Raw genomic sequence first — 22,280 nt, 5'->3', positions numbered from 1 at the left:
AGTTATTTTCTTAGTGTCTTTCCCTTGGGCCCTCAATTCACCCACCCCCCACTCACACATTTCTCTCCCTAACATGCACACGCTATATTCTGCGGCCCTGGAGACAAAAATAGGTTTCATTTCAGTATACTTACCCAAGCTAAGCATCAGGCATCATGGGTACTCAGTAACACTGGATATATGGGTGGATGGATGAACAAAGCCCAAGTCTTCGTCCTCCTATGTTATTAGAATGAAGTTAAATTGGACATTTCCCCAAAGCAGTCTTAAGGTGCTGACCTTTGAGAGGCAAAATAGAGTCACAATTAATATTAAGGGTTTGAAATGCCAGCTCCTTTTACTAGCTATGGGTCCTTAGGCAAATTGCCCAACCCCGCTCTTTCACCATTTTGTGGTCTATAAGTTGGAAGTCATACTTACCTCATTGGGCTGCTATGAGAGGTACATGTTCCCGGCCTGTCCCAACTCTTGCTTCATCACTGACTGTGATTCCCTTGTTATGGAGGACTCCAGTGAAAAAGAAAAAAAAAGTATTTCTGCTACAACATCCCACCAACTAGAAACTCATTTTAATGAGTGAGCTCTGGGGAAGGCTCAGTGATGGCACCTTAGTGGGAATCACTTTAATCAGCTAATCAGATTGTTTTCTTCCTGTCACTTAGCTGAGATCAAGGAGAGAATGGAAATTTTGACAGCAGAATTGTAGGAGAAAAAGAAGAGATAGCCAGAATGAGGTGGCACAGTGGGGGACCGGAAGCCGGGGACAGCTTGAGGGTTTCGGCCCACAGGAGTTAAAGAAAGAGGGTACCAAGGAAACCCACCAGGTGTGCGCTTTCTCTAGGCCCCAGAGTCAGCAGCCACCATGGTGTTCTGCATGCCTTTTGCAACCCTGAGATAGAGGTGATCGGGAGGGTATCTCCCTGCATTGAACGGAGATGACGCAGTCTGTCACAGAAAATCCTTGTGCACATGGTTTTCTCCTTTCCCCTGTGTTCACCCATTTCCACACTTATCCAATAACTACCCTCTCCTCACTTGACATGTCCTTAAAGCAGGGCATGGGGCAGCCTACACTCCAATACCCTGTCTGCTCCTAGGAGCTGTGCTACCTCAGACAAGGTCCTGAACCTCTCTGAGCCTTAGTCTCTTTTTCTGTGATGAAGATGACAGTAGTCCTCGCTATTAGGATGTTAATCAACAATGGAGGCCATGTATATAAAGTGCTTTGCAGAACATCAAGACTCAGTAAGTCAGAGAAAGATAAGTAGCCTACGATTTCACTTATATGTGGAATCTAATGGACAAAATAAACTAACAGACAAAATAGGAACAGACAGAGAACTAACAGACACAGAGAACAGAGTGGCAGCTGTCAGAAGGGAGGGAGGCTGGAGGGCTGTGTGAAAAGGGCAAAGTGATTAAATAAAGGAAGAAAACTCATAGACACAGACAACAGTCTGGGGACTACCAGAAAGAAAGGGAGTAGAAGAGGGTACACCATTAATCAACAGTGATGGAAGGAGACTTGACTTGGGTGGTGAGCACACAATACAATATACAGATGGTGTTATTATAGAACTGTACACCTGAAACTGATAGTTTTATTAACCACTGTCACCCTAGTAAATTTAATTTAAAAAAAAAATAGAAAGAAGAAAAGACTCCATGAGCATTCAATAAATACTAGTTGTTAGTATTAAATACAGATTGTGTCAGAGACCATTCAATTCTTTCAGGACAGATTTGCATGCTGGGCACTGTTCCTAGGAGTCCTCAAAAGCTATAAGAGCACATTCAGTAATAAAAATAAAATAATAATATTGAGATATTAAACAAATACATTATTGAAATTAAAAAAAATTGTTCTCAGAATCTGAAGATTTAAAGCTATGAAAATTTTGGAATGGGTCGTGTGGGTCAGTGACCCATAACAGAGTAAGTTCTCAATAAATGTTAGCTTGTGTTAATAATATTAGAATCTTGTGGTGATCTCTGGTTGTTTTATTTAAGAATGCCTTACTTCTCCAACAATCTTGTAAGTTTTTCTTCAAAGACAGGGCCTGAAGTACATTGTGTAAAAACCCCTTAAAACACATAGCATTCCCTCCTTCTATGAACTAAATATTAGGAGCTCCACATGACTTGTTTATAAATGAATGGATGGATGAATTTCTGGTGTTCTAAATATACTCTCTCACCTACTTTTCACCTCCAATACACAGACACAACAGGAACTCACAACTCGGTGGGAGGGGAAGTGTTTTTTCCTTAATTTAAGACATCATTATATTGTAGACGTATGTTAAAATGAGATTTAGTATACAAAATTCAACTTTTTGCAAGAAGCTTTTACAGCAAACAACTGTCCTATGTCCTGAGCAAAACCATCTTTGATTCTCCTTGTTCCCATAAATCATTGTCTTATTGTAACTACACAGTATATCTTCCTTTTAAAACGTTTTTCAGGCCCTGACTGGTTGGCTCAGCGGTAGAGCTCGGCCTGGCGTGCGGGGGACCTGGGATCGATTCCCGGCCAGGGCACATAGAAGAGGTGCCCATTTGCTTCTCCACCCCCCACACCACCCCCCTTCTTCCTCTCTGTCTCTCTCTTCCCCTCCCGCAGCCAAGGCTCCATTGGAGCAAAGATGGCCCGGGCGCTGGGGATGGCTCCTTGGCCTCTGCCCCAGGCGCTAGAGTGGCTCTGGTCGCGGCAGAGCGACACCCAGGAGGGGCAGAGCATCGCCCCCTGGTGGGAAGAGCGTCACCCCTGGTGGGCGTGCCGGGTGGATCCCGGTCCGGCGCATGCGGGAGTCTGTCTGTCTCTCCCCGTTTCCAGCTTCAGAAAAATACAAAAAAAATAAATAAATAAAAATAAATAAATAAATAAAACGTTTTTCAGTCCTGGTCAGATAGCTCAGTTGATTAGAGCATCATCCCAAAACACCAAGGTTGTGAGTTTAATCATCAGTCAGGGCACAAACAAGAATCAACCAATGAATACATGAATAAGTACAACAACAAATTAATCTCTCTCTCTCTTTCTCATCAATAATTTTTTAAAAAGTAATTTAATTTAAAATTAAAGGTTTTTTATTCACAGAATTTCTATAAATTCATATTAAGCCTTTTTTTTTTTTTTTTTTTTTTTTTTTTTTTGTATTTTTCTGAAGCTGGAAACGGGGAGAGACAGTCAGACAGACTCCCGCATGCGCCCAACCGGGATCCACCCGGCACGCCCACCAGGGGCGATGCTCTGCCCACCAGGGGGCGATGCTCTGCCCCTCCGGGGCGTCGCTCTGCGGCGACCAGAGCCACTCTAGCGCCTGGGGCAGAGGCCAAGGAGCCATCCCCAGCGCCCGGGCCATCTTTGCTCCAATGGAGCCTTGGCTGCGGGAGGGGAATAGAGAGACAGAGAGGAAAGAGGGGGTGGGGGTGGAGAAGCAAATGGGCGCTTCTCCTATGTGCCCTGGCCGGGAATCGAACCCGGGTCCCCCGCACTCCAGGCCGACGCTCTACCGCTGAGCCAACCGGCCAGGGCATATTAAGCCTTTATATAGAGTCTAATGGTTAAACTTAAAGAAAGTAAATCTACAGCCAAATAAGCAAAAACGATGACTTCAGAGCTAGCTTACACTTTTCATTGTTTCTTTTAAACCAAGTATCTTTGGTTGGAGTTTCCCAAAATAGGGTCTGAAGAGAGGACCAAACATAGTGACAAAATCCAATGCTACGGCACCGTCTTTAAGCACTGTCATTTCAACAATGTCTCTTTTTTCCTTTAGAAGCTATGTCAGAGGCAGCTGTACCTAGTTTTCACTCCCCCTTCCTTCTAGCTTAGCCCCTGGGCGTGCCCTGCAAGGACACCCAGCTATAGCCAGGACACAGAGCTTCACAGGTTTCTCCTTGGGAACCATGATCCCAAGAATGGCAGCCCCACAGGCAAGAAGCTGGTAAAGGATCACAAGCCTTGGGTCCAAGAATGGCATTTGTAAACCCTGAAAGTGGCAGTTTCTCTGGCAGAGCTCTCGGATACAATAAGCTATATAAACATTTTAAAAATAAAATAGATATGTGCTAGAATATAAATTAAATTTTCTGTATTCCTGACTTTTTCAAGTGTAAATGCATGAGGTCAGAACCATTGTCACCCACCCATTCTGTCAGTGGTAGAAAGACTCCAGGACCTTTTCCAGTGCCCTAGACCGTATCTTTCTGCCCAGTTCTTGGTGATTGGGACCCAGGTATCAAAGGCGGGCACATTGGTACAGACTTACCTTACGTATTGTTCCAGGGTGCTTCTAAGCTTTAAAACCAGAAGCCAGATAGAATTTTATTTTGGAGGTAAGATTTGTGAAATACACATCCTCTGTTTATTTTCTGGGTACATGGTGAACTCTCCACTAGACAGGGGGCTTCAGAGATGCAGTCTTGGCACAATGTACACACCTGGCAGTCACCCAAGCTCATTCAGCCCCAGCTATGCATCTGTGGGCATATCAGTTAACCACAGTGAACTTCAGTTGCCTCCTGCATGTGAACTAAATCGGCGATCCTCAAACTTTGGTGTAATTGGGGATATAGAGCTATTTATTTCAGAAGAAAGATTCACTGGCCCCAGGTCCCGAAAGTCTAACTCAGTAGGTCTAGGGAAGGGTTTGGAAATTTTCATCATTAATAAGCACCCCACTGTGGACAAGACTTTGAGAAAAACTGAACTAATTGATTTCGAAGATCCCTTCTCGCTCTAATGTTCTAACATTCTGTACTTTGTCTTTTTTGTGTGTGACCTATTTTGAGCAGCCTGTCAGTCTCTTAATGTCTGCCTGTCCTTGGTTATAATAATATACCAACAGGGAGGGTATGTCAGTGTCCGTAGGGGCAGCCTGGGGAAGAAATAGAATTGACTGGGTTGTTGTCCCCTCGCTGGAGAGAACACTAACATCTTTGTCTCTGATGCTCAGGTGACAGGCGGAGTCTGGAATTTCAGCCGCCTTTGCTGCGATGTTTTCGTCACCCTGGATGTCATGATGTGTACAGCCAGCATTCTGAACCTCTGCGCCATCAGTATCGACAGGTAGGGCTGTGAGTGAGTCCCCTTCCTGTCACAGGAGAGAGGCAGCCGAGACCCAGTGGGGAAGCTGCTCTTGCTGTATTTAGACCCAGGCTTTGGATCTGGGGGGCACTGGGGTCATTGCGAAGTAGAACTTATTGCTGAGACATTGTCTTTCCTCTTTTTCTTTTAAGCTATGGTTTGCGGGTGACAAGAAACCCTGGTGACAAGCAGAGAAAGGATTATTCTCTAAGCTTTCCTTGGCTTTCCTATCCCCAGGTCACTGAGGAGGATTCTGTTTTTGCTTTCCAGCATCCTTTGCAGTTTTTGTGATTCCTAATTGGGAGAAGGGGGTTGGGGGATAAGGAGGAAAGGTGAGCTGATTTGGGTCAGGAAGAAAATTTCCTGTTATTATTTTGTTTGTTTTTGGTAAAAGGAGTGTAGAAGGGAGTCTTTACTGTGATTTCTGGACATTTATTACATAAGTATGTTATTTACAGAAGTAACAGACAGCACTTAGTTTGCTATATCACAATCTCCACCAATCTAAACTCTTACACAAGTCTTAGTTGCTTATCACCTGTGAGTCTCCCTGCTCGATTACAGAATGTAGAACAAAGAATATGAAACTGAATGCAGTAGTCCCTGCCTGAGGGTAGCCAGTGCTTATATCATAAATATGCACCTTCAGAAAGGACATGAGACAGTGGGAGACGATCAGCCTTGGAGGAGAAAGGGAAGAGCTGTATAAAGAGAGCTACTAGACAAGGCTCTAGGACAGCCCCCTCCCAGCCTCTAGTCTCTGACCATATTCTTTACCCCTTGAGAATGTGCTTGTACACTCCACCCACACACATTCACACATGCAGCTGATGGGTGAGGCTGTGTAGGTGTGCCTTACACAGGGAGTGAAGATTGAATTTGGCCAGGGTGTCATTTGCCAAGCCTTGAGTCAGCCAGAAGAGGGTGTCCTTTTTAATTTGCACAAGAGCCCCATTTTGCTGGCAGCAGCCATGTTGTACAAACCACTGTATTTGTTGTACAAACCAGTGATTTGTCACCAATAAAACACATCCAACAAGAATAAACCTCTCCTGACCAGGCAGTGGAGCAGTAGATAGAGCATCAGCCTGGGATGCTGAGGAGCCAGGTTTGAAACCCCAAGATTAAGCATGGGCTCATCTGGCTTGAAACCAGGGTTGCTGGTTTGAGCATGGGATCATAGACATGACCCTATGGTCACTGGCTTGAGCAAGGGGTCACTGGCTCAACTGGAGGCCTCTCCCCATCAAGGAACATATAAGAAAGCAATCAGTGAACAACTAAGGTGCCACAACTACGAGCTGATACTTCTCATCTTTCTCCCATCCCATCAGTCTGTCCCTATCTCTTGCTCTCGCTACAAAGAGAGAGAGAGAGAGAGAGAGAGAGAGAGAGAGAGAGAAGAAGAAGAAACCTCAAATTGGCTTCTGTCCCATATAGGAAAACTCCCAGAATGCATAGCACTCACCTACCTGAAACCTGAAGAAACAAGCTACGTATGCCTTAGACACCAGGGGAGAAGGGTGCTCCTTTCTTGGCTTCAATTTCTATATGAACAAATCCTCACCAAACCTCAAACTGGAGCCTCCTTTCAATTCTAGGAATGAAAATCGGCCTTGGGAAAACTGTCTCCATTATCCTCTACAGCAGTCTGTGGTACATAACATTAAATTCTGTTCATACGATGCCAAATAACAGGTCAATTCATTAAAAATGCAGTCATTCATGCAGATCTTTGGTCTTCACACAATGCTAGTCACCAGTCTGACATACTTTACCAAATGGATTCAGCATTTTTTGGTCATGAAGTCCTGGTCTGTAATAACAGGGTAGTAAGAGATAGAGAAGAAAAGGAAATGATAAAGGGGGTTTTGAAAGCAAGTAATACTATTGTCATTAGGTTCTTAGGCATAGCTCTGGATGCCTAAGAATTGGATTAAAGCCGCCTTTTCTTTTTTACAAAGCGGAGCGAGTGAGCCCAAGGCCCCACCCCCTTGGCTCCTTGCCTCCCCTGTGGGCCAGGCCCCTCCCACCGCACCGAGTGCGAACAAACTTGGGGGAGAGGGCTGAGAAAGCGTTAGAAGAAGAGGACACAATGTGAGTGGTGAGAATGCAGGTCCTCCTCGAGAAGCCCGGGAATAATGCGACCGAATTCATTCCCTGGGGAGTTCTTTAAGTGGCTCTCCAATGGCACCCATCACACAGGCAAGCCTCTGCGTCTTCGCGGGAGCACAATAGGTACCAGATGAGTCACAGGCACCTTGGAGTTTTAGTTTGCATCTAAATAAGCACTTTATATCTGCAAAGGGCTTTCTAATCATTTGCAAAAAGCTTTTTTTTTTCTTCAACAATTCCACAAGGGGAGTCCACAGAACTAAAGATTTACTGAGCCCCCTGTCTGATGAAATAAAAGGTGGTGAAAAGCAGCCCTCACGGAGCTCTGGGGCTCATTAGGCCCAGGCGGGAGTTTGACTCAGGCCCTCCCACCTCGCCCAGCCTCTCATCTGCCCCGCTGCCAGCTTCCTCAAGAGGCACCCCCGCTCACCTCCCACTCTGGGACAACGCTTTCTATTTTAGATGGTGGTTGAGTTTTGCGAGGATCTTTAGATCTTGAATAGAGTGACAAGCCCACAAACTCCAGTCACAGAATTGGGAGGCAGAAGGGGCATGTATGCAGAACTGCCACATGCTTGCCCCAGGCCCTGCAGCCTCTTACACAGGTCTGGGGTGAGAACCTGAATGCCCCAAATCCACTACCAGTACTCTGTGCCCATAACTGGACCTCTCACTAATGGAGGTGGGGATAGAGCAGCCCAGCTCTACAGGTGCTACTTCACTGGAGTAAACAAAGCACAGTTCTTATGTCTTTAATGCCCTGGCTACCTCTGTGCTCATCCTAACTTGCCTGGTGATAAGAGCAACAACAATAAAAATAGCTACCATTTATTTAGTGTGTACCATGTGCCAGGCACTAAGCACTTTTAACTTTTGCTAACCCACACAATGCCCCAGCCAGGTAGGTGTATTATCCCTATTTCCCAAATGAAGATGCTGAGGCCAGACTGTAGGTGAGCTTGCCTGAACCCCACAGCTGGCAGGTGCAGGACAAGGCCCGCAGGCTGCCTCTTCCTCCTCCGCACACGGCCCGGGCAGGGGTGCCTAGCCACACCACGGGGCCCACTCTGGAGCCGCACTGCCTGCCTGCAAGTCCTGGCTCTACCACTTAATATCAATTTGACGTTGGGCAAGTCAATTAACCTCTGGATTTCAGTTTTCTTATCTGTTTAGCATAACAGCAAGACTGTTGCTATAAAGAGTAAATAAGTTAATATCTGTAAAACACTTCATACAGTTGTCTGGCCCACAGAAAGTGCAGTCTACTGGCTTGATAAATAAATTAAATGTTCCCTAATAATCAGGAATAAGGGGCAGCCACCCATAAATACAATGATCTGAACAATCACAGGTCCCTTGGGTTAGCACAATCATAGTGACAGTTATAATTTTGTTTCTGAATATTTAATATGTACCAGGCATTGTGCTAAAAAAAAAAATAATAATTCACAGAGATACTCGCTTTCACTATCCATAAAAGCCTGTGGAGCTGAATCATTATCCCCATTGTACAGATAAGAAGGAGGAGTCTCTGAGACTCGTTTCTGGCCCACAGCCACACGGTTAAGTGGGAGAACAGGGATGGAGACACTCCTCAATCTGTTCCCTACACCCATGGATTTAACTACCTGGCACACTGCCTGTGTTCCGGCCATGCCAGACAGAGTCGGAGAGCGAGAAGGTCATACACAGGGGGGTGGTCCTGGCTAGGGAGCGACAGGGGCAACGGGCAGTGTCCCCGGGCAGGCTGTGTTCAACCCCTTGGCAGACCATATGTTCAGAGGCGGCCCTGGATTAGCTTCCTGCTTGAATTCAAGCCCAGCCCTGCCCTGGCCTTCTGTCGGTCATCTGCGATCAATTTGGGGAGATCAGAGGCTGAGCAGCCTGCTTGGGTGGGAATTCAGGGTCCCTGCTGTGTTCTAGGAACCAGGGGGCTGAGCTTCGCCTCCCTGCCTCCCACTGGGCCTGGAGAGCCCCCAGGTGAGCAATGAACTTCTCACCCCGCGGAGCTTGGCAGAGTTCTTGCTGCATTATGGTGCCCTCCGATGGTTAATTCCGGAACAGCCTCTATGTCTCCAGACCTATAGAAAAAAAAAAACCCTGAGGCAAATTTGGCGGCCTCATTTATTCTAAATGTTTAATCGTGTTTTTTTTTTTTTTAAATTAGATAAAAAGTGTAATGTAACCATGGTTAAGTGCAGTCTCATCTCTCACTTCTTACCCAAGTGAACAAGGAACTGGCACAGAAATTTTCCCTAATGCAAACTTTCTCAAACTGTCTAATCATAAGATGCACTTGCTTGTTAAAATTACACATTTCTGGGTTTCATGCCAGAAACAATAAAAATATCCAGAGGTGTGGCCTGGGAATATGTATTTTAACAGAACCCCCCCCCAGGCAAGTAATAGGATTCAGTTAATCGGGGAAACTGTGCTCTGGACCTCTCAAAGCACACGCCACCTTCCCTAAGGAAGCCCTCGTCTCCACCAGGCATTAGAGATTTGTCAACACCCTGGACAGAGAGTGAGGCACCCAGCAGAGATACTGGCCTCAGACATGGGAGGTCTGGTTCTGCCACCACCAGCTCTGGGACCTCGGGGTCATTCTATAACCTCTCTATGTCCCTGATTCCAACTTTAGAAAGTGGAGCCAGTGTTCCCTGTACTTGCTGGCTGATGAAATGAACAGGAGCCTGCACAGAGTTGCTGAACATTAAAGCATGTTTAGGAAAGTATGTAACTCTCAGTGGTATGCTTGGAGCCAGCTGGTGCTGGTTAGAGGAAGCTAATTGGCAAAATTTTAAGATTTTTTTTTTTTTGAGCCAGTTATTAAACCTTTGTTGTATGTTGAAATGGGCAATTGTGGGAGTGTTTGTACCGTGGAAATCGACAAATGGTACAAACTAGGGCTTTCTTTACCCAGAGAGCCAGTTGTTAGCCATTTAACATTACACCACTGTATGTATGGGATGTTCCGGCTTTTACATCAAAGGACATTATGTAAATGGCAGTCCTGGGCTCAATTGCAGGGCTGGGCAGTAGGGAGCGGGTCATGTTTCCTTCCTATCCCCGACAGCTGTTTGGCTATGACAGTCACAGGATTCAAGGCTCAGTTTCTTCTCCAAGGCGCCTCAGTGACCGGTCCTGACAGCCAGAGCCGGGCAGACGTATCTGACTTGAAGCCACAGCTCACTGCCCCAGCAGAGTCTGAAGTCCTGAGGAAGTAAACGGCCCGGAGGAACACCAGGTGCTACTGCCGGCTCCTTCCTCACCAAGTTAGGAGTTCAAGGGGAGCTCTGCAATGTATGGGCATCAGGAAAAGGGACCTCCCTTCCATGTCTCATCCCTGTAGAACACCCTGGAGGCAAATTTGGCAGTCTCATTTATCCTAAATGTTTAATCATGTTTAAAAAAAACAATTAGAAAAAAACGTAATGTGGCCCTGGCCAGTTGGCTCAGTGGTAGAGCGTCGGCCTGGTGTGCAGAAGTCCCGGGTTCGATTTCCGGCCAGGGCACACAGGAGAAGCGCCCATCTGCTTCTCCACCCCTCCCCCTCTCCTTCCTCTCTGTCTCTCTCTCCCCCTCCCGCAGCCGAGGCTCCATTGGAGCAGGGATGGCCCGGGCGCTGGGGATGGCTCCTTGGCCTCTGCCCCAGGCGCTAGAGTGGCTCTGGTCACAACAGAGCGACGCCCCGGATGGGCAGAGCATCGCCCCCTGGTGGGCAGAGCCTCGCCCCTGGTGGGCGTGCCAGGTGGATCCCGGTCGGGCGCATGCGGGAGTCTGTCTGACTGTCTCTCCCCGTTTCCAGCTTCAGAAAAATACAAAAAAAAAAAAAAGGTAATGTAACAGTGGTAAATGTAGTGTCATCTCTCACTTCTTACTCAAGTGAACCAAAAGTTTTGACAAAGAAATTTTCACAGAAGTTTGTCATGGCCTTCCTTAGGGTTAGTGCTGGAATCTTAATTTTAAATAAGGGCCTCTAGCCTGACTAGGTGCAATGGATAGAGCATTGGCCTGGGATGCTGAGAACCCAGGTTTGAAACCCTGAGGTCACTGGGTTGAGCTGGACTCACCAGCTTGAACACAGAATCGATGGCTTGAGCTCAGAACTGCTGGCTTAAGCATGGGACCAGAAACATGACCAGAGGTCGCTGGCTTCAGCCCAAGGTCACTGGCTTGAGCAAAGGGTCACTGCTCAGCTGGAGACCCCCGGTCTGGGCACATATGAGAAAGCAATTAATGAACAACTAAATTGCTGCAACTATGAGTTGATGCTTCTCATCTCTCTCCCTTCCTATCTGTTTGTCCCTGTCTGTCTGTCTGTCTCTCTCTGTCACACACACACACACACACACACATACACATACACACACAATAAATAAATAAATAAATAAATAAATAAATAAAGGCCTCTATTTGTCCCTCTTGAGAAAGAAGGTACCTCTGTCACACATCAGGGTGCCAAGGTCAAGTCCTGTAAAATCTAACTCCATCTCAGCCCTCTGAGCTAACTCCCAATTTGCTTTTGGGGGGAATACAAATATTAACACATGAATTCTAACCTTCTCTCCTTTCATGCAACACTTAACACATGAATTCTAAGGCTAGAGGCACAAGAGGCAGATGACTGAGACAGGGCCGGCACATACAGGAAGACCATCTGGGAACACTGTCCCAGCTCCTCCAGCCCGAGGTCTGTCCTTCCTTTCCTCAGCCCCAAGCCTTGAGAGCACAAAGGGGCTAAGAGGCTCCGGCTTCACCACTCTGTGTACCTTCTCTCTGAATCTGTTCTCCAGGTTCCCTGGATACTAAAAAAAAAAAAGGGGGGGGGAAAATGACAATCTGTAGATCCAGCTATATGCATTCGATCCCTTCAGCCTAGCTTAGAATTATTCTTTTATAGGCAAGGAGGCCTTCAGGATCCATGAGGCAATCAATCAATAGCTTCCTACTACTTGCTTTGTATAAAGGCCTATGGGAAATACCAAGGCTATAAGATGATTTGAGCCATCGAGTTACTTAAAGTATATGGGGACAATCTCCAGGTATCAGGCAAGTTCAATAACAAGGCAAGACACCTGCGTGCAGAAGAACAAACTAATTAGCATTAGAGTATCCTGTGTTCAGAGTTAGAGGTCTCGGTAAGATGAAGAGGGCTGAGAAGGTTGCTGGAGAGCTCATCTGGATGAAGGGAGGGCAAGAAGGAGCTACCCAGGGAGGAGAAGGGATAATGGATTGAACATAGACACCAATCTCTTCTGTTGCTATGAAAAAATTATCACAAATGTAGTGGCTTAAGGGATATCCATTTTAATCTTACAGTTTCTGTAAGTAAGAAGTCTGTGCATAGTACAGGTAGGTTCTCTGCTCAAGGTCTCACAAAGCTGAAATCAAAGTGTAGGCTGGGTTGTGTTCTCTCTGGAGCTTGCGTACCCCTTCTAAACTCATTCAGGTAATCCCTAGAATTCAGCTTCCTTGCAGTTGTAGCTCTGAGGTCCCTAATTTTTATTTTTGTCAACCAAGAACTGTTTTCAGCTTCTATAGGCCTTCTGCTATTCCCTGCCAAATGACCATTTCCAAAACATGATATATCTCCTTCACAGCCGGCAGGGTAATTTCCCATGCTTTTTGAATCTCTGAATTAAGGACGAGCCCACTGTTTTCTAAGGGTTTACCTGATCTGTTCAGGCCCACTGAGGATAATCTCCCTTTTGATTACTTCAGTCTCTTGATTAGAAATCTAATCACAGAAAGAACATTATATCCTATTCACACATTTGGTCCTACATTCAATGGGAGAAGATTCCACAGGAACATCATAATGGGTAAATTTACAGTTCTTTTCCTATCTTACCGCATGGCTTTAATTTCCCTCTTACTGCTTTAATTTCCCTGCCTGGTCTGTGCTGGTTTACGCCTACTTTACAGCCTCCGTTATTCTCAAACATGTCACTCAGCTTATTTCTTTCATGATGCTCTTCATTTCTTTTTATTCAGGAAATTAAATTTAGCGGGGTGACATTGACTGAAAAGAGTACATAGGTTTCAGGTAAACATTTCTATAGCATTTAAAATGTTGATTATGTTGTGTACTCATCACCTAAAAGTCAAATCATTTTCCGTCACCATATATATTTGTCCATCTTTACTCACTTCCTCCCTCCCCCACCCCGTCCCCCACAACCTCCTTCCCCAGGTAACCATTTCACTTTTATCTATGTTCATGAGTCTCAGTTTTATATCCCACCTATGTGTGAAATCATATACTGTAGTTCATAGATTCTTCTGATTTACATGTTTCACTCAGTATAATGTTCTCAAGGTCCATCCATGTTGTCATAAATGGTAATATGTCATCATTTCTTATGGCTGAGTAGTATTCCATTGTATATAGGTACCACATCTTCTTTATCCAATCCTCTATCAAAGGACACTTTGGTTGTTTCCATGTCTTGGCCACTGTGAATAATACTGCAATGAACATAGTGATACATATGTCTTTGCATACCAATGTTTTCAAGTTTTTCAGGTAGATACCCAGTAGAGGGATTGCTGGGTCATATGGTAGTCCTATTTTTAATTTTTTGAAGAACCACCATACTTTCTTTCATAATGGTTGTACCAGTTTACATTCCCACCAGGGTGAATGAGGGCTCCTTTTTCTCTACAGCTTCTCCAACACATGTTATTACCTGTCTTGTTGATAACAGCCAATCTAACAGGTGAAAGGTGGTATCTCTTTGTAGTTTTGACTTGCATTTCTCTAATAGCTAGTAAAGATGAGCATCTTTTAATATATCTGTTGACCATTTGTATGTCCTCTCCCCATTTTTTAATTGGATTGTTTGTTTATTGCTGAGCTTTGTGAGTTCTTTATATATTTTGGATATTCATCCCTTATCGGAGCTGTTGTTTGCAAATATCATCTCATTTAGTTGGCTGCCTTTTTGTTTTGTTCTCAGTTTCTTTTGCTGTGCAGAAGCTTTTAAGTTTGATATAGTCATACTCATTTATTGTTGCCTTTACTTCCTTTGCCTTTGGAGTCAAATTCATAAATTGTTCTTCAAGGCCAATGTCCATGAGATTAGTACCTATGTTTTCTTCTTTGTAATTTATTGCTTCAGATCTTATATTTAGGTCTTTGATGCATTTCTAATTAATTTTTGTGCAGGGAGACAAACTGTAGTCAAATTTCATTCTTTTGCATGTGGCTTTCCAATTTTCCCAGCACTATTTGTTGAAGAGGCTTTCTTTCCTTCATTGTATGTTTTTGGCCCCTTTATCAAAGATGATTTGTTCATACATATGTGGTTTTATTTCTTGGCTCTCAATTCTGCTCTATTGGTCGGTGAGTCTGTTTTTGTGCCAACACCATGCTGCTTTGATTATCCTGGCTCTGTAGTATAATTTGAAGTCAGGTAGTGAATACCTCCAGCTTCGTTCTTTTTTCTTAGGATAGCTTTGGCTATTCAGGGTTTTTCATGGTTCCACACAAACCTGATGATTTTTTGGTTTATTTCTTTAAAAAATGACATTGAGATATTGATGGGGATTTCATTCAATTTGTATATTGCTTTGGCTAATGTGACCATTTTAACTATGTTGATTCTTCCAATCCATGAACATGAAACATTTTTTTATTTCATTATGTCTTTTTCAATTTTTTTCAGCAATATTTTGTAGTTTTCAGTATATTGGTCTTTCACATCCTTTGTTAAGTTTATTCCTAGGTATTTTTTTGTTGTTGCAATTGTAAAAGTAATTGGGTTTTTTAATTCAGTTTGTTTTTTGAAGTTTATCGTTGCTGTATAGGAAGACAATAGACTTTACTATATTTTGTATCCTGTGACTTTAGTGTATTGGTTTATTGTTTTTTCTAATAGTTCTTCAGTGGAGTCTTAGGGATTTTCTACATACAGGATCTTGTCATCTGCAGAAAGTGATACCTTTACTTCTTCTTTCCCAATATGAGTGCCTTTTATTTCTTTCTCTGGCCTGATTGCTGAGGCTAAAACATCCAGAACTGTACTGCTCACAAAAATTAGGGGATATTTCCAAATGAATAGGAAGTGATAAAATATCCCCTAATTTTTGTGAGCAGAATATGTTGAATAAGAGTGAAGAAAGCCCTGGCCGGTTGGCTCAGCAATAGAGTGTCAGCCCAGCGTGTGGAAGTCCCAGGTTCGATTCCTGGCCAGGGCACACAGGAGAGGCGCCGTCTACTGCTCCCCCCTCCCCCCTTTCCTTTCTCTCTGTCTCTCTCTTCCCATCCCGCAGCCAAGGCTCCATTGGAGCAAAGTTGGCCCAGGCACTGAGGATGGCTCTATGGCCTCTGCCTCAGATGCTAGAATAGCTCCAGTTGCAATGGAGTAATGCCCCAGATGAGCCGAGCATTGTCCCCTGGTGGGCATGCTGGGTGAATCCCAGATGAGTGAATACGGGAGTCTGTCTGTCTGCCTCTCCCCTCCCTGCCCCCCACCCCGGCTTCTCACTTCGAAAAAATACAAAAAAAAAAAAAAAAGAGTGAAGAGAGTGGGCAGCCTTGTCTTGTTCCTGATTTTTTTGTTTTGTATTTTTCTGAAGTTGGAAATGGGGAGGCAGTCAGACAGACTCCCGCATGCGCCCGACTGGGATCCACCTGGCATGCCCACCAGGGGGCGATGCTCTGCCCATCTGGGGCATTGCTCCACTACAACCAGAGCCATTCTAGTGCCTGAGGCAGAGGCCATAGAGCCATCCTCAGCACCTGGGCCAACTTTGCTCCAATGGAGCCTTGGCTGCGGGAGGGGAAGAGAGAGACAGAGAGGAAGGAAAGGGGGAGGGGTGGAGAAGCAGATGGGCACTTCTCCTGTGTGCCCTGGCCAGGAATCAAACCCGGGATTCCTGCACACCAAGCCGACACTCTACCACTGAGCCAACCTGCCAGGGCCCGTCTTGTTCCTGATTTTAAAGTCTTAATTTGTTCACCATTTAGTATAATATTAGCTAATGGTTTGTCATATATGGCCTTTATTATGTTTAAGTATTTTCCTTCTATTCCAACTTTATTGAGTGTTTTAAAAATAAAGGGATGTTTTATCTTATCAAATGACTTTTCTGCATTTATTGATAGGACCATATGATTTTTGTTCTTTGTTTTGTTGGTGCGGTGTAATACATTGATTGATTTACATATGTTGAAGCATCCTTGTGCTCCTGGAATGAATCCCACTTCATCATGAAATATTATTTTTTTAATGTATTGTTGTATTCAACTTTCTAGTATTTTGTTTAGGATTTTTGCTTCTGTATTCATTAGAGATATTGGTCTGTAGTTTTCTTTATTTGTGTTGTCCTTGCTATGTTTTGGTATCAGGGTTATGTTGACCTCATAAAATGTATTAGGGAGTGTTGCTTCTTCTATATTTTTGAAAGACTTTGAGAAGGATTAGAACCATATCTTCTTTGAATGTTAGGTAGAATTCACTAGGGTAGCCATTTGGTCCTGGACTTTTACTTTTGCAGAGGTTTTTGATAGTTGTTTCTATTTTTGTCCTGCTTATGGATCTATTTAGGTTTTCCACTTCTTCGTGACTCAGTGTAGAAAGATTCTACAGTTCTAGGAACTTATCCATTTCTTCTAGATTGTTAAATTTGATGGCATATAATTTTTCATAGTATTCTACTATGATCTTTTCTATATCTATGATGTCTGTAGTAATTTCTCCTCTTTCGTTTCAGATTTTTGTTTATATGAGTCTTTTCTCATTTTCCTTAGTCTAGCCAGGGGTTGTCAATTTTATTGTTATTTCCAAATAACCAGCTCTTTGTTGTATTAATTTTTTCTATAGTTTTTTTGTTCTCTATTTCATTTAGATCTGATCTAATGTTTTTTCTTTCTTTTCTTCTGCTGACTTTTGGTTGCCTTTGTTCATCTTTTTCTAGTTCTTTAAAATGTGATGTTAGATTGTTTACTTGGGATCTCTCTAATTTCTTGCTATATGCCTGTAATGAATAAATTTCCCTTTCATTACTGCTTTCACTGCACCCCAGAAATTTTGTTATGTTGTGTTGTCATCCATTTGTCTATGTATAGCTTTTGATCTCTACTTTTATTTCATCTTTGACCCAGTCATTTTTTAGAAGTATGTTGTTTAATTTCCAGAATTTTGTGCGTTTCTTTGCTTTCTTTTAGCTGGTGAACTCTAATTTTAAAGCCTTATAGTCAGAAAATATACTTGGTATATGTCAATCTTCCTGAATCTGTTGTGTTAGTTTTGTGGCCCAACATATGATCTACCCTTGAGAATGTTTCATGCACACTGGAAAAGAATGTATAATCTAATGTCCTATAAATGTCTATTATGTCCATTTAGTTTAATGTGTCATTTGCGGCCATTATTTCCTTATTGTTTTTCTGTTTGGATGATATATCTAAAGCTGTCAATGTTGTGTTGAGATCTCCAAGCATGATTGTGTTTTTGTCCGTTTCTGTCTTTAGATCAGTTAGTAGATGTCTTACATATTTTGGTGCTCCCTGGTTCAGTGTATAGATATTAAGAAGTGTTATATCTTCTTGATACAATGTCCTCTTTATTATTATGAAATGTTCATCTTTGTCTCTTGTTACCTTTGCTGTCTTGAAGTCAGCATTATCAGATATTAGTATGGCTACACCTGCTTTTCTTCAGGTATTATTTGCATGGAGAATTGTTTTTCAACCTTTCAGTTTGAGTCTACTTTTGTCCTTGTAGCTTAGATGTGTCTTATGAAGGCAGCATATGGCTGGGTTTTGCTGTTTGATCCAATCTGCTATCCTGTGCCTTATTATTGGTGAATTTAGACTATTTACATTTAAAGTAATTATTGACATATGAGAATTTCCTATAGCCATTTTGTGTTTTTTTTTTTCTGGTAGCTCTGTGTCTCATTTGGTTCTTCTCTTTTGTGTTTCTGTCAATTGTTTTTGTTTGGTGGTATTCCATAATTCTTTTCTTGCCTCTTCTGTTTTTAAGCTCTGTGTTTCAGTGGTGGCTTTTTCATGGTTGGTTATCATTAGGTTATTAAAAGAAAAATTGTCATAAGTACAAGAGTCCTTTGTCTTATGAGTGCTTCTGCATTCCATCCTCCTTTGCTATTGCAGGTCTTTATCCTTTCCACTTTTATGTTATTACTGTCACAGAGTATTCTTGTTTTTGTTGTAACTTTGTTGGAGCTTTTACTTGTAGATTTGATGTGTGTTGTTCCTTGTGTTCAGTCAAACAACCCCCTAAGTTCTTAATGCAATGAGGGTTTTCTGGTGATAAATTCCCTCAACAAAGTTTTTGTTTCTCCTTCATATTTAAAGAATAGCTTTGATGGAAATAGTAATTTCTCTCTTTCAGTATTTTAAATATTTGGGTCCATTCTCTTATGTCTTGTAGAGTTCTGCTGAGAAGTCCAATGATTACCTAATGGGCCTTCCTTTATGTGTTATGTTCTAAGACTATACTTTCAGGAATCATTTCTACAGTTCGTTATATGTTATGTTCTTTTCCCTAGCTGACTTGAGGACTCTTTATTTGTCATTGATTTTTGACAATTTTATTATGATGTGCCTTGGAGAAGATCTGTTTAGATTGAGGTAACTTTACATTCTATTTGCTTCTTAAATTTGAGGCTCTAGATCTTTCCATAGGCTTGGGAAGTTTTTATCAATTACTAGTTTGAATAGGCTCTCGATTCCCTTCTCCCTCTCTTCTTCCGATGTATCCATTATTCTTATATTGCTCTTTCTGATGGAGTCAGGCAGTTCTTGTAGAGCTCAATCATTTTTTTTTTAATTCATGAGTTTCTCTCTTCTTCTCTCTGTAGCATCTTTAGTTGCCTATCTTGATGTCACTGATTCTATCCTCTATCTGACCTCTATTAGCTCCTCTGGCCTCTATCTCTCCTCTATAGCTAAATTACTACCTCAGTTTTCAATTCATGTATTAAGTTCTTCATCTGTGTTTTTAAAGTTTCAATCTCCTTGGTGAAGTACTCACTTTGTTCATTAATTTATTTTTTGAGCTCATTAAATTGCCTATGAGTGTTTTCTTGCATCTCATTGAGTATTTTCAGAACTTTAATTTTGAATTCTCTATCATTTAACTCCAAGGCTTTCATGTGATTGAGCTTACTTACTGGAGACTTTTTTCATTTTCTTTCTGAACTATTTTTCTCTCTTGTGTAGTCACAGTATTCAATTTGTTCTTCCTTAATGGTATTTGAGAGTGGTATTGTTAAGAATTCTAACAAAAAACAACTAAAGAAATGAAAAAGAAAAGAGAAAATACAGTAAAATATATTTAAAAATTTTTAAATAATGACAAGTAAAAAAGAAAAAGCACAAAGAACAAATATTGAAAACCAGAAAAGAATCAAAAACAAATAAAAACGCCCACAAAATATAAAAATAAAAAATATAAAAATTAAGTAAAATGAAATTCAAAAGAGAAAAAAACTTTAAGTTTTGAGAAGTTTTTCTGTTTTCTTCCAGTAGATGGCCCTGTTTTTACAGGTTTTAGTTCTATGAAATTCTTGGGCTGACCTCTGCTAAGATGTTGCTGTCACAATGGTATAGGTGGGGCTACAGTTATGTTGGTGTGTGAGGCTTGTTGTGAGGGCTTTATGGCTTTAGTAACGGTGATCTTAAGCCTTCAGATGCTCCTCCCTATGTCTCAACAGACCAGGGGACCAGACATGAAGCACCTCTTTTCTTCAGGGGATAGAGTGGCTCTGGAGAGTAGCTGTGGGGTCTGTCACTTCCACCCTCCATATCCTGCAAGGTGAGGGAGGCAGGATCTAGGAGGCTGGGGGTCCACACTTTGCTTTTCTCTGTCCCTGCACTGATTTAGGGCTGCAGGAAAACTGTGGGGACACTGGCCATGACCAATTGTTCTGTCACCACTTTGGTTTAGTGTCTCCCCCTCTGCTCCTCAATCTCACTGTTCCTCTTGGCAGAAGGAGACCCAGTCACTCTGGGTTTCTACCCTCTCTGGAGCCTCAGCAGAGAACACAGACAATCTAGGCTCCCTTCCTCCCTAGAGCCCTGGCAGAAAAAATCCCAGTCACTCGGGCTTCTCCTCTCTGGAGCCCTAGAGACAAAACCCAGGCAGGCCAAGTTTCCCTCCTCTCTAGAGCCCTGGCAGAATAAAACCTAATCGCTTCAGGCTTCCCTCCTCTCCATATCTCCAGAGGATGAAAACCCAGACAGTATGGGCTTCTTTCCTCTCTGGAGTCGACTGCTAGTGCATCTTATCATCTGCCCCCCTTCTCAATGCTTCCCACCTCTAGTTCACTCAGTGCATGGATCTCTCAGGCAGCTTGTGAGCCCAGCTGGGGTTGCCTCACTGTACTATAGCTGTTCAATTTGTTAAAATTTCAAGGGGAGAGATCAGAGGCATCTCTCATGCCACCATTACTCCAACATCTGGTCAGGATCATTTCTATACTCCTCATATTTTTTGGTCCATCCACTTCACTCAATTCCAAGTTCCACAAGGATAGGAACAACGTGCCATTTACATATCTCTGTATCTCCAGAATAGGGCCTAACATATAGTAGGGACTCAATAAACATTGAATGAAATATTAAATGAATGAGTGAGAAATTATTGGAAGGACCAAGGGAGAATCAAAAGGCTTAGTATGGAGTATAAGTATCTTGAAGAAAGGCAAGTGGAACCAGATGAAAGAATGTAAGAGATAAGCAAATTTATTTCAGATAATGAGTTTGAGATGACTATAGAACAAATGTCTAGGAAATAAGTCCAACAAGCAGCTGGAAATATATATAAGAAGTTGCCATAAAAAAGACAATGACCAGGCAGTGGTGCAGTGGATAGTGTTGGAAAGGGATGCAGAGGACCCAGGTTTGAGACCCCGAGATAGCCAGCTTGAGCGTGGGCTCATCTGGTTTGAGCAAAGCTCGCCAGCTTGGACCTAAGGTCACTGGCTAGAGCAAGGGGTTACTCAGTCTGCTGTAGCCCCACGGTCAAGGCACATATGAGAAAGCAATCAGTGAACAACTAAGGTGTTGCAACAAAAAACTGATGATTGATGCTTCTCATCTCTGTCCGTTCTGTCTGTCTGTCCCTATCTATCCCTCTCTCTGACTCTCTCTCTCTGTAAAAAAAAAAAAAAAAAAAAGACAATGTCCAACTAGAATAAGGAATTGTGCTTTGACCATGTAAAAGCATAGACTGAAGGTTTGTGCCCCCACCCTGCTCCAAACTCATACATTGAGATCCTAACCCCCAAAGCAATGGTATTTGGAGTTGTCACTGTGAGAGTTGGAATTTATACTAGAATACAAGCATGGGTGAACATCTGCTTTGGGCACAGTTCTGTCATTATCTGAAGAACTGTGGGAGAAATTAAAGGCACATACCTGCACCCAGTGTTCATGGTTCAGGGTGGTAAATACAGGGTTCAGATATGCTAGGCCATCAGTCAGGACCAGTAAAGAGGCTCTCCAGCACCCCAGTGCTGCTATGCTAACTTTTTTATTCTTTCCCCCTTTCTCTGATCACCCCCCTCAATGAGTTCTTCATTTATCTTATCTCAACCATTGTACTGTTTTCACCTATTCTCTCTTCCTCCATCAAAATTATTGTTCACTCGCCACATTTATCAACCTGGCTGTTTCTCTAGAACATCCTTCCGCTTGTCACTCCTGTCCTTTCTCACCATATCTATCCTCTCTCCTCTTTCTTTTACAGGTACACTGCAGTGGTCCTGCCAGTTCACTACCAACATGGCATGGGACAGAGCTCCTGTCGGCGTGTGGCCATCATGATTACAGCCGTCTGGGTCCTGGCCTTTGCTGTGTCTTGTCCACTCCTCTTTGGCTTTAACACCACAGGTAACCATGATGGCCCCACTTCCAGAACCCATGTGACTTACAGTACATGTGAGTGGCTACAAGTGGTGCTTAGCCCAGAAATTTCTGATTCTTGGTTAGTGCATTTTTTAATCCAATGAAGATATTATAGACTACAAAGCTTTGAACTTTGTTGATTATAATAAAATATAAACCTAACTTTATCAACTTTTGGTACAGGGATAAAGT

At 42.9% G+C, this 22,280-nt stretch overlaps 1 protein-coding gene across 1 annotated transcript in view; it reads left to right on the top strand.

The window, feature by feature from the left end:
* DRD3 (dopamine receptor D3) overlaps window positions 1-22,280 on the top strand; it is a 60,986-nt gene that overhangs the window by 15,738 nt on the left and 22,968 nt on the right. The window contains exons 3-4 of the mRNA XM_066347365.1: window positions 4,962-5,074; window positions 21,931-22,073. Of these exons, the coding sequence (XP_066203462.1) occupies window positions 4,962-5,074; window positions 21,931-22,073 (256 nt within the window). The remainder of the gene's footprint in view (window positions 1-4,961; window positions 5,075-21,930; window positions 22,074-22,280) is intronic.

This window comes from Saccopteryx leptura, chromosome 8 (genome assembly GCF_036850995.1).
Source record: "Saccopteryx leptura isolate mSacLep1 chromosome 8, mSacLep1_pri_phased_curated, whole genome shotgun sequence".
Lineage (NCBI taxonomy): Eukaryota > Metazoa > Chordata > Mammalia > Chiroptera > Emballonuridae > Saccopteryx > Saccopteryx leptura.
The sequence above is the reverse complement of the archived record's forward strand: the minus strand, read 5'-3'. Positions and strand labels throughout refer to the sequence as shown.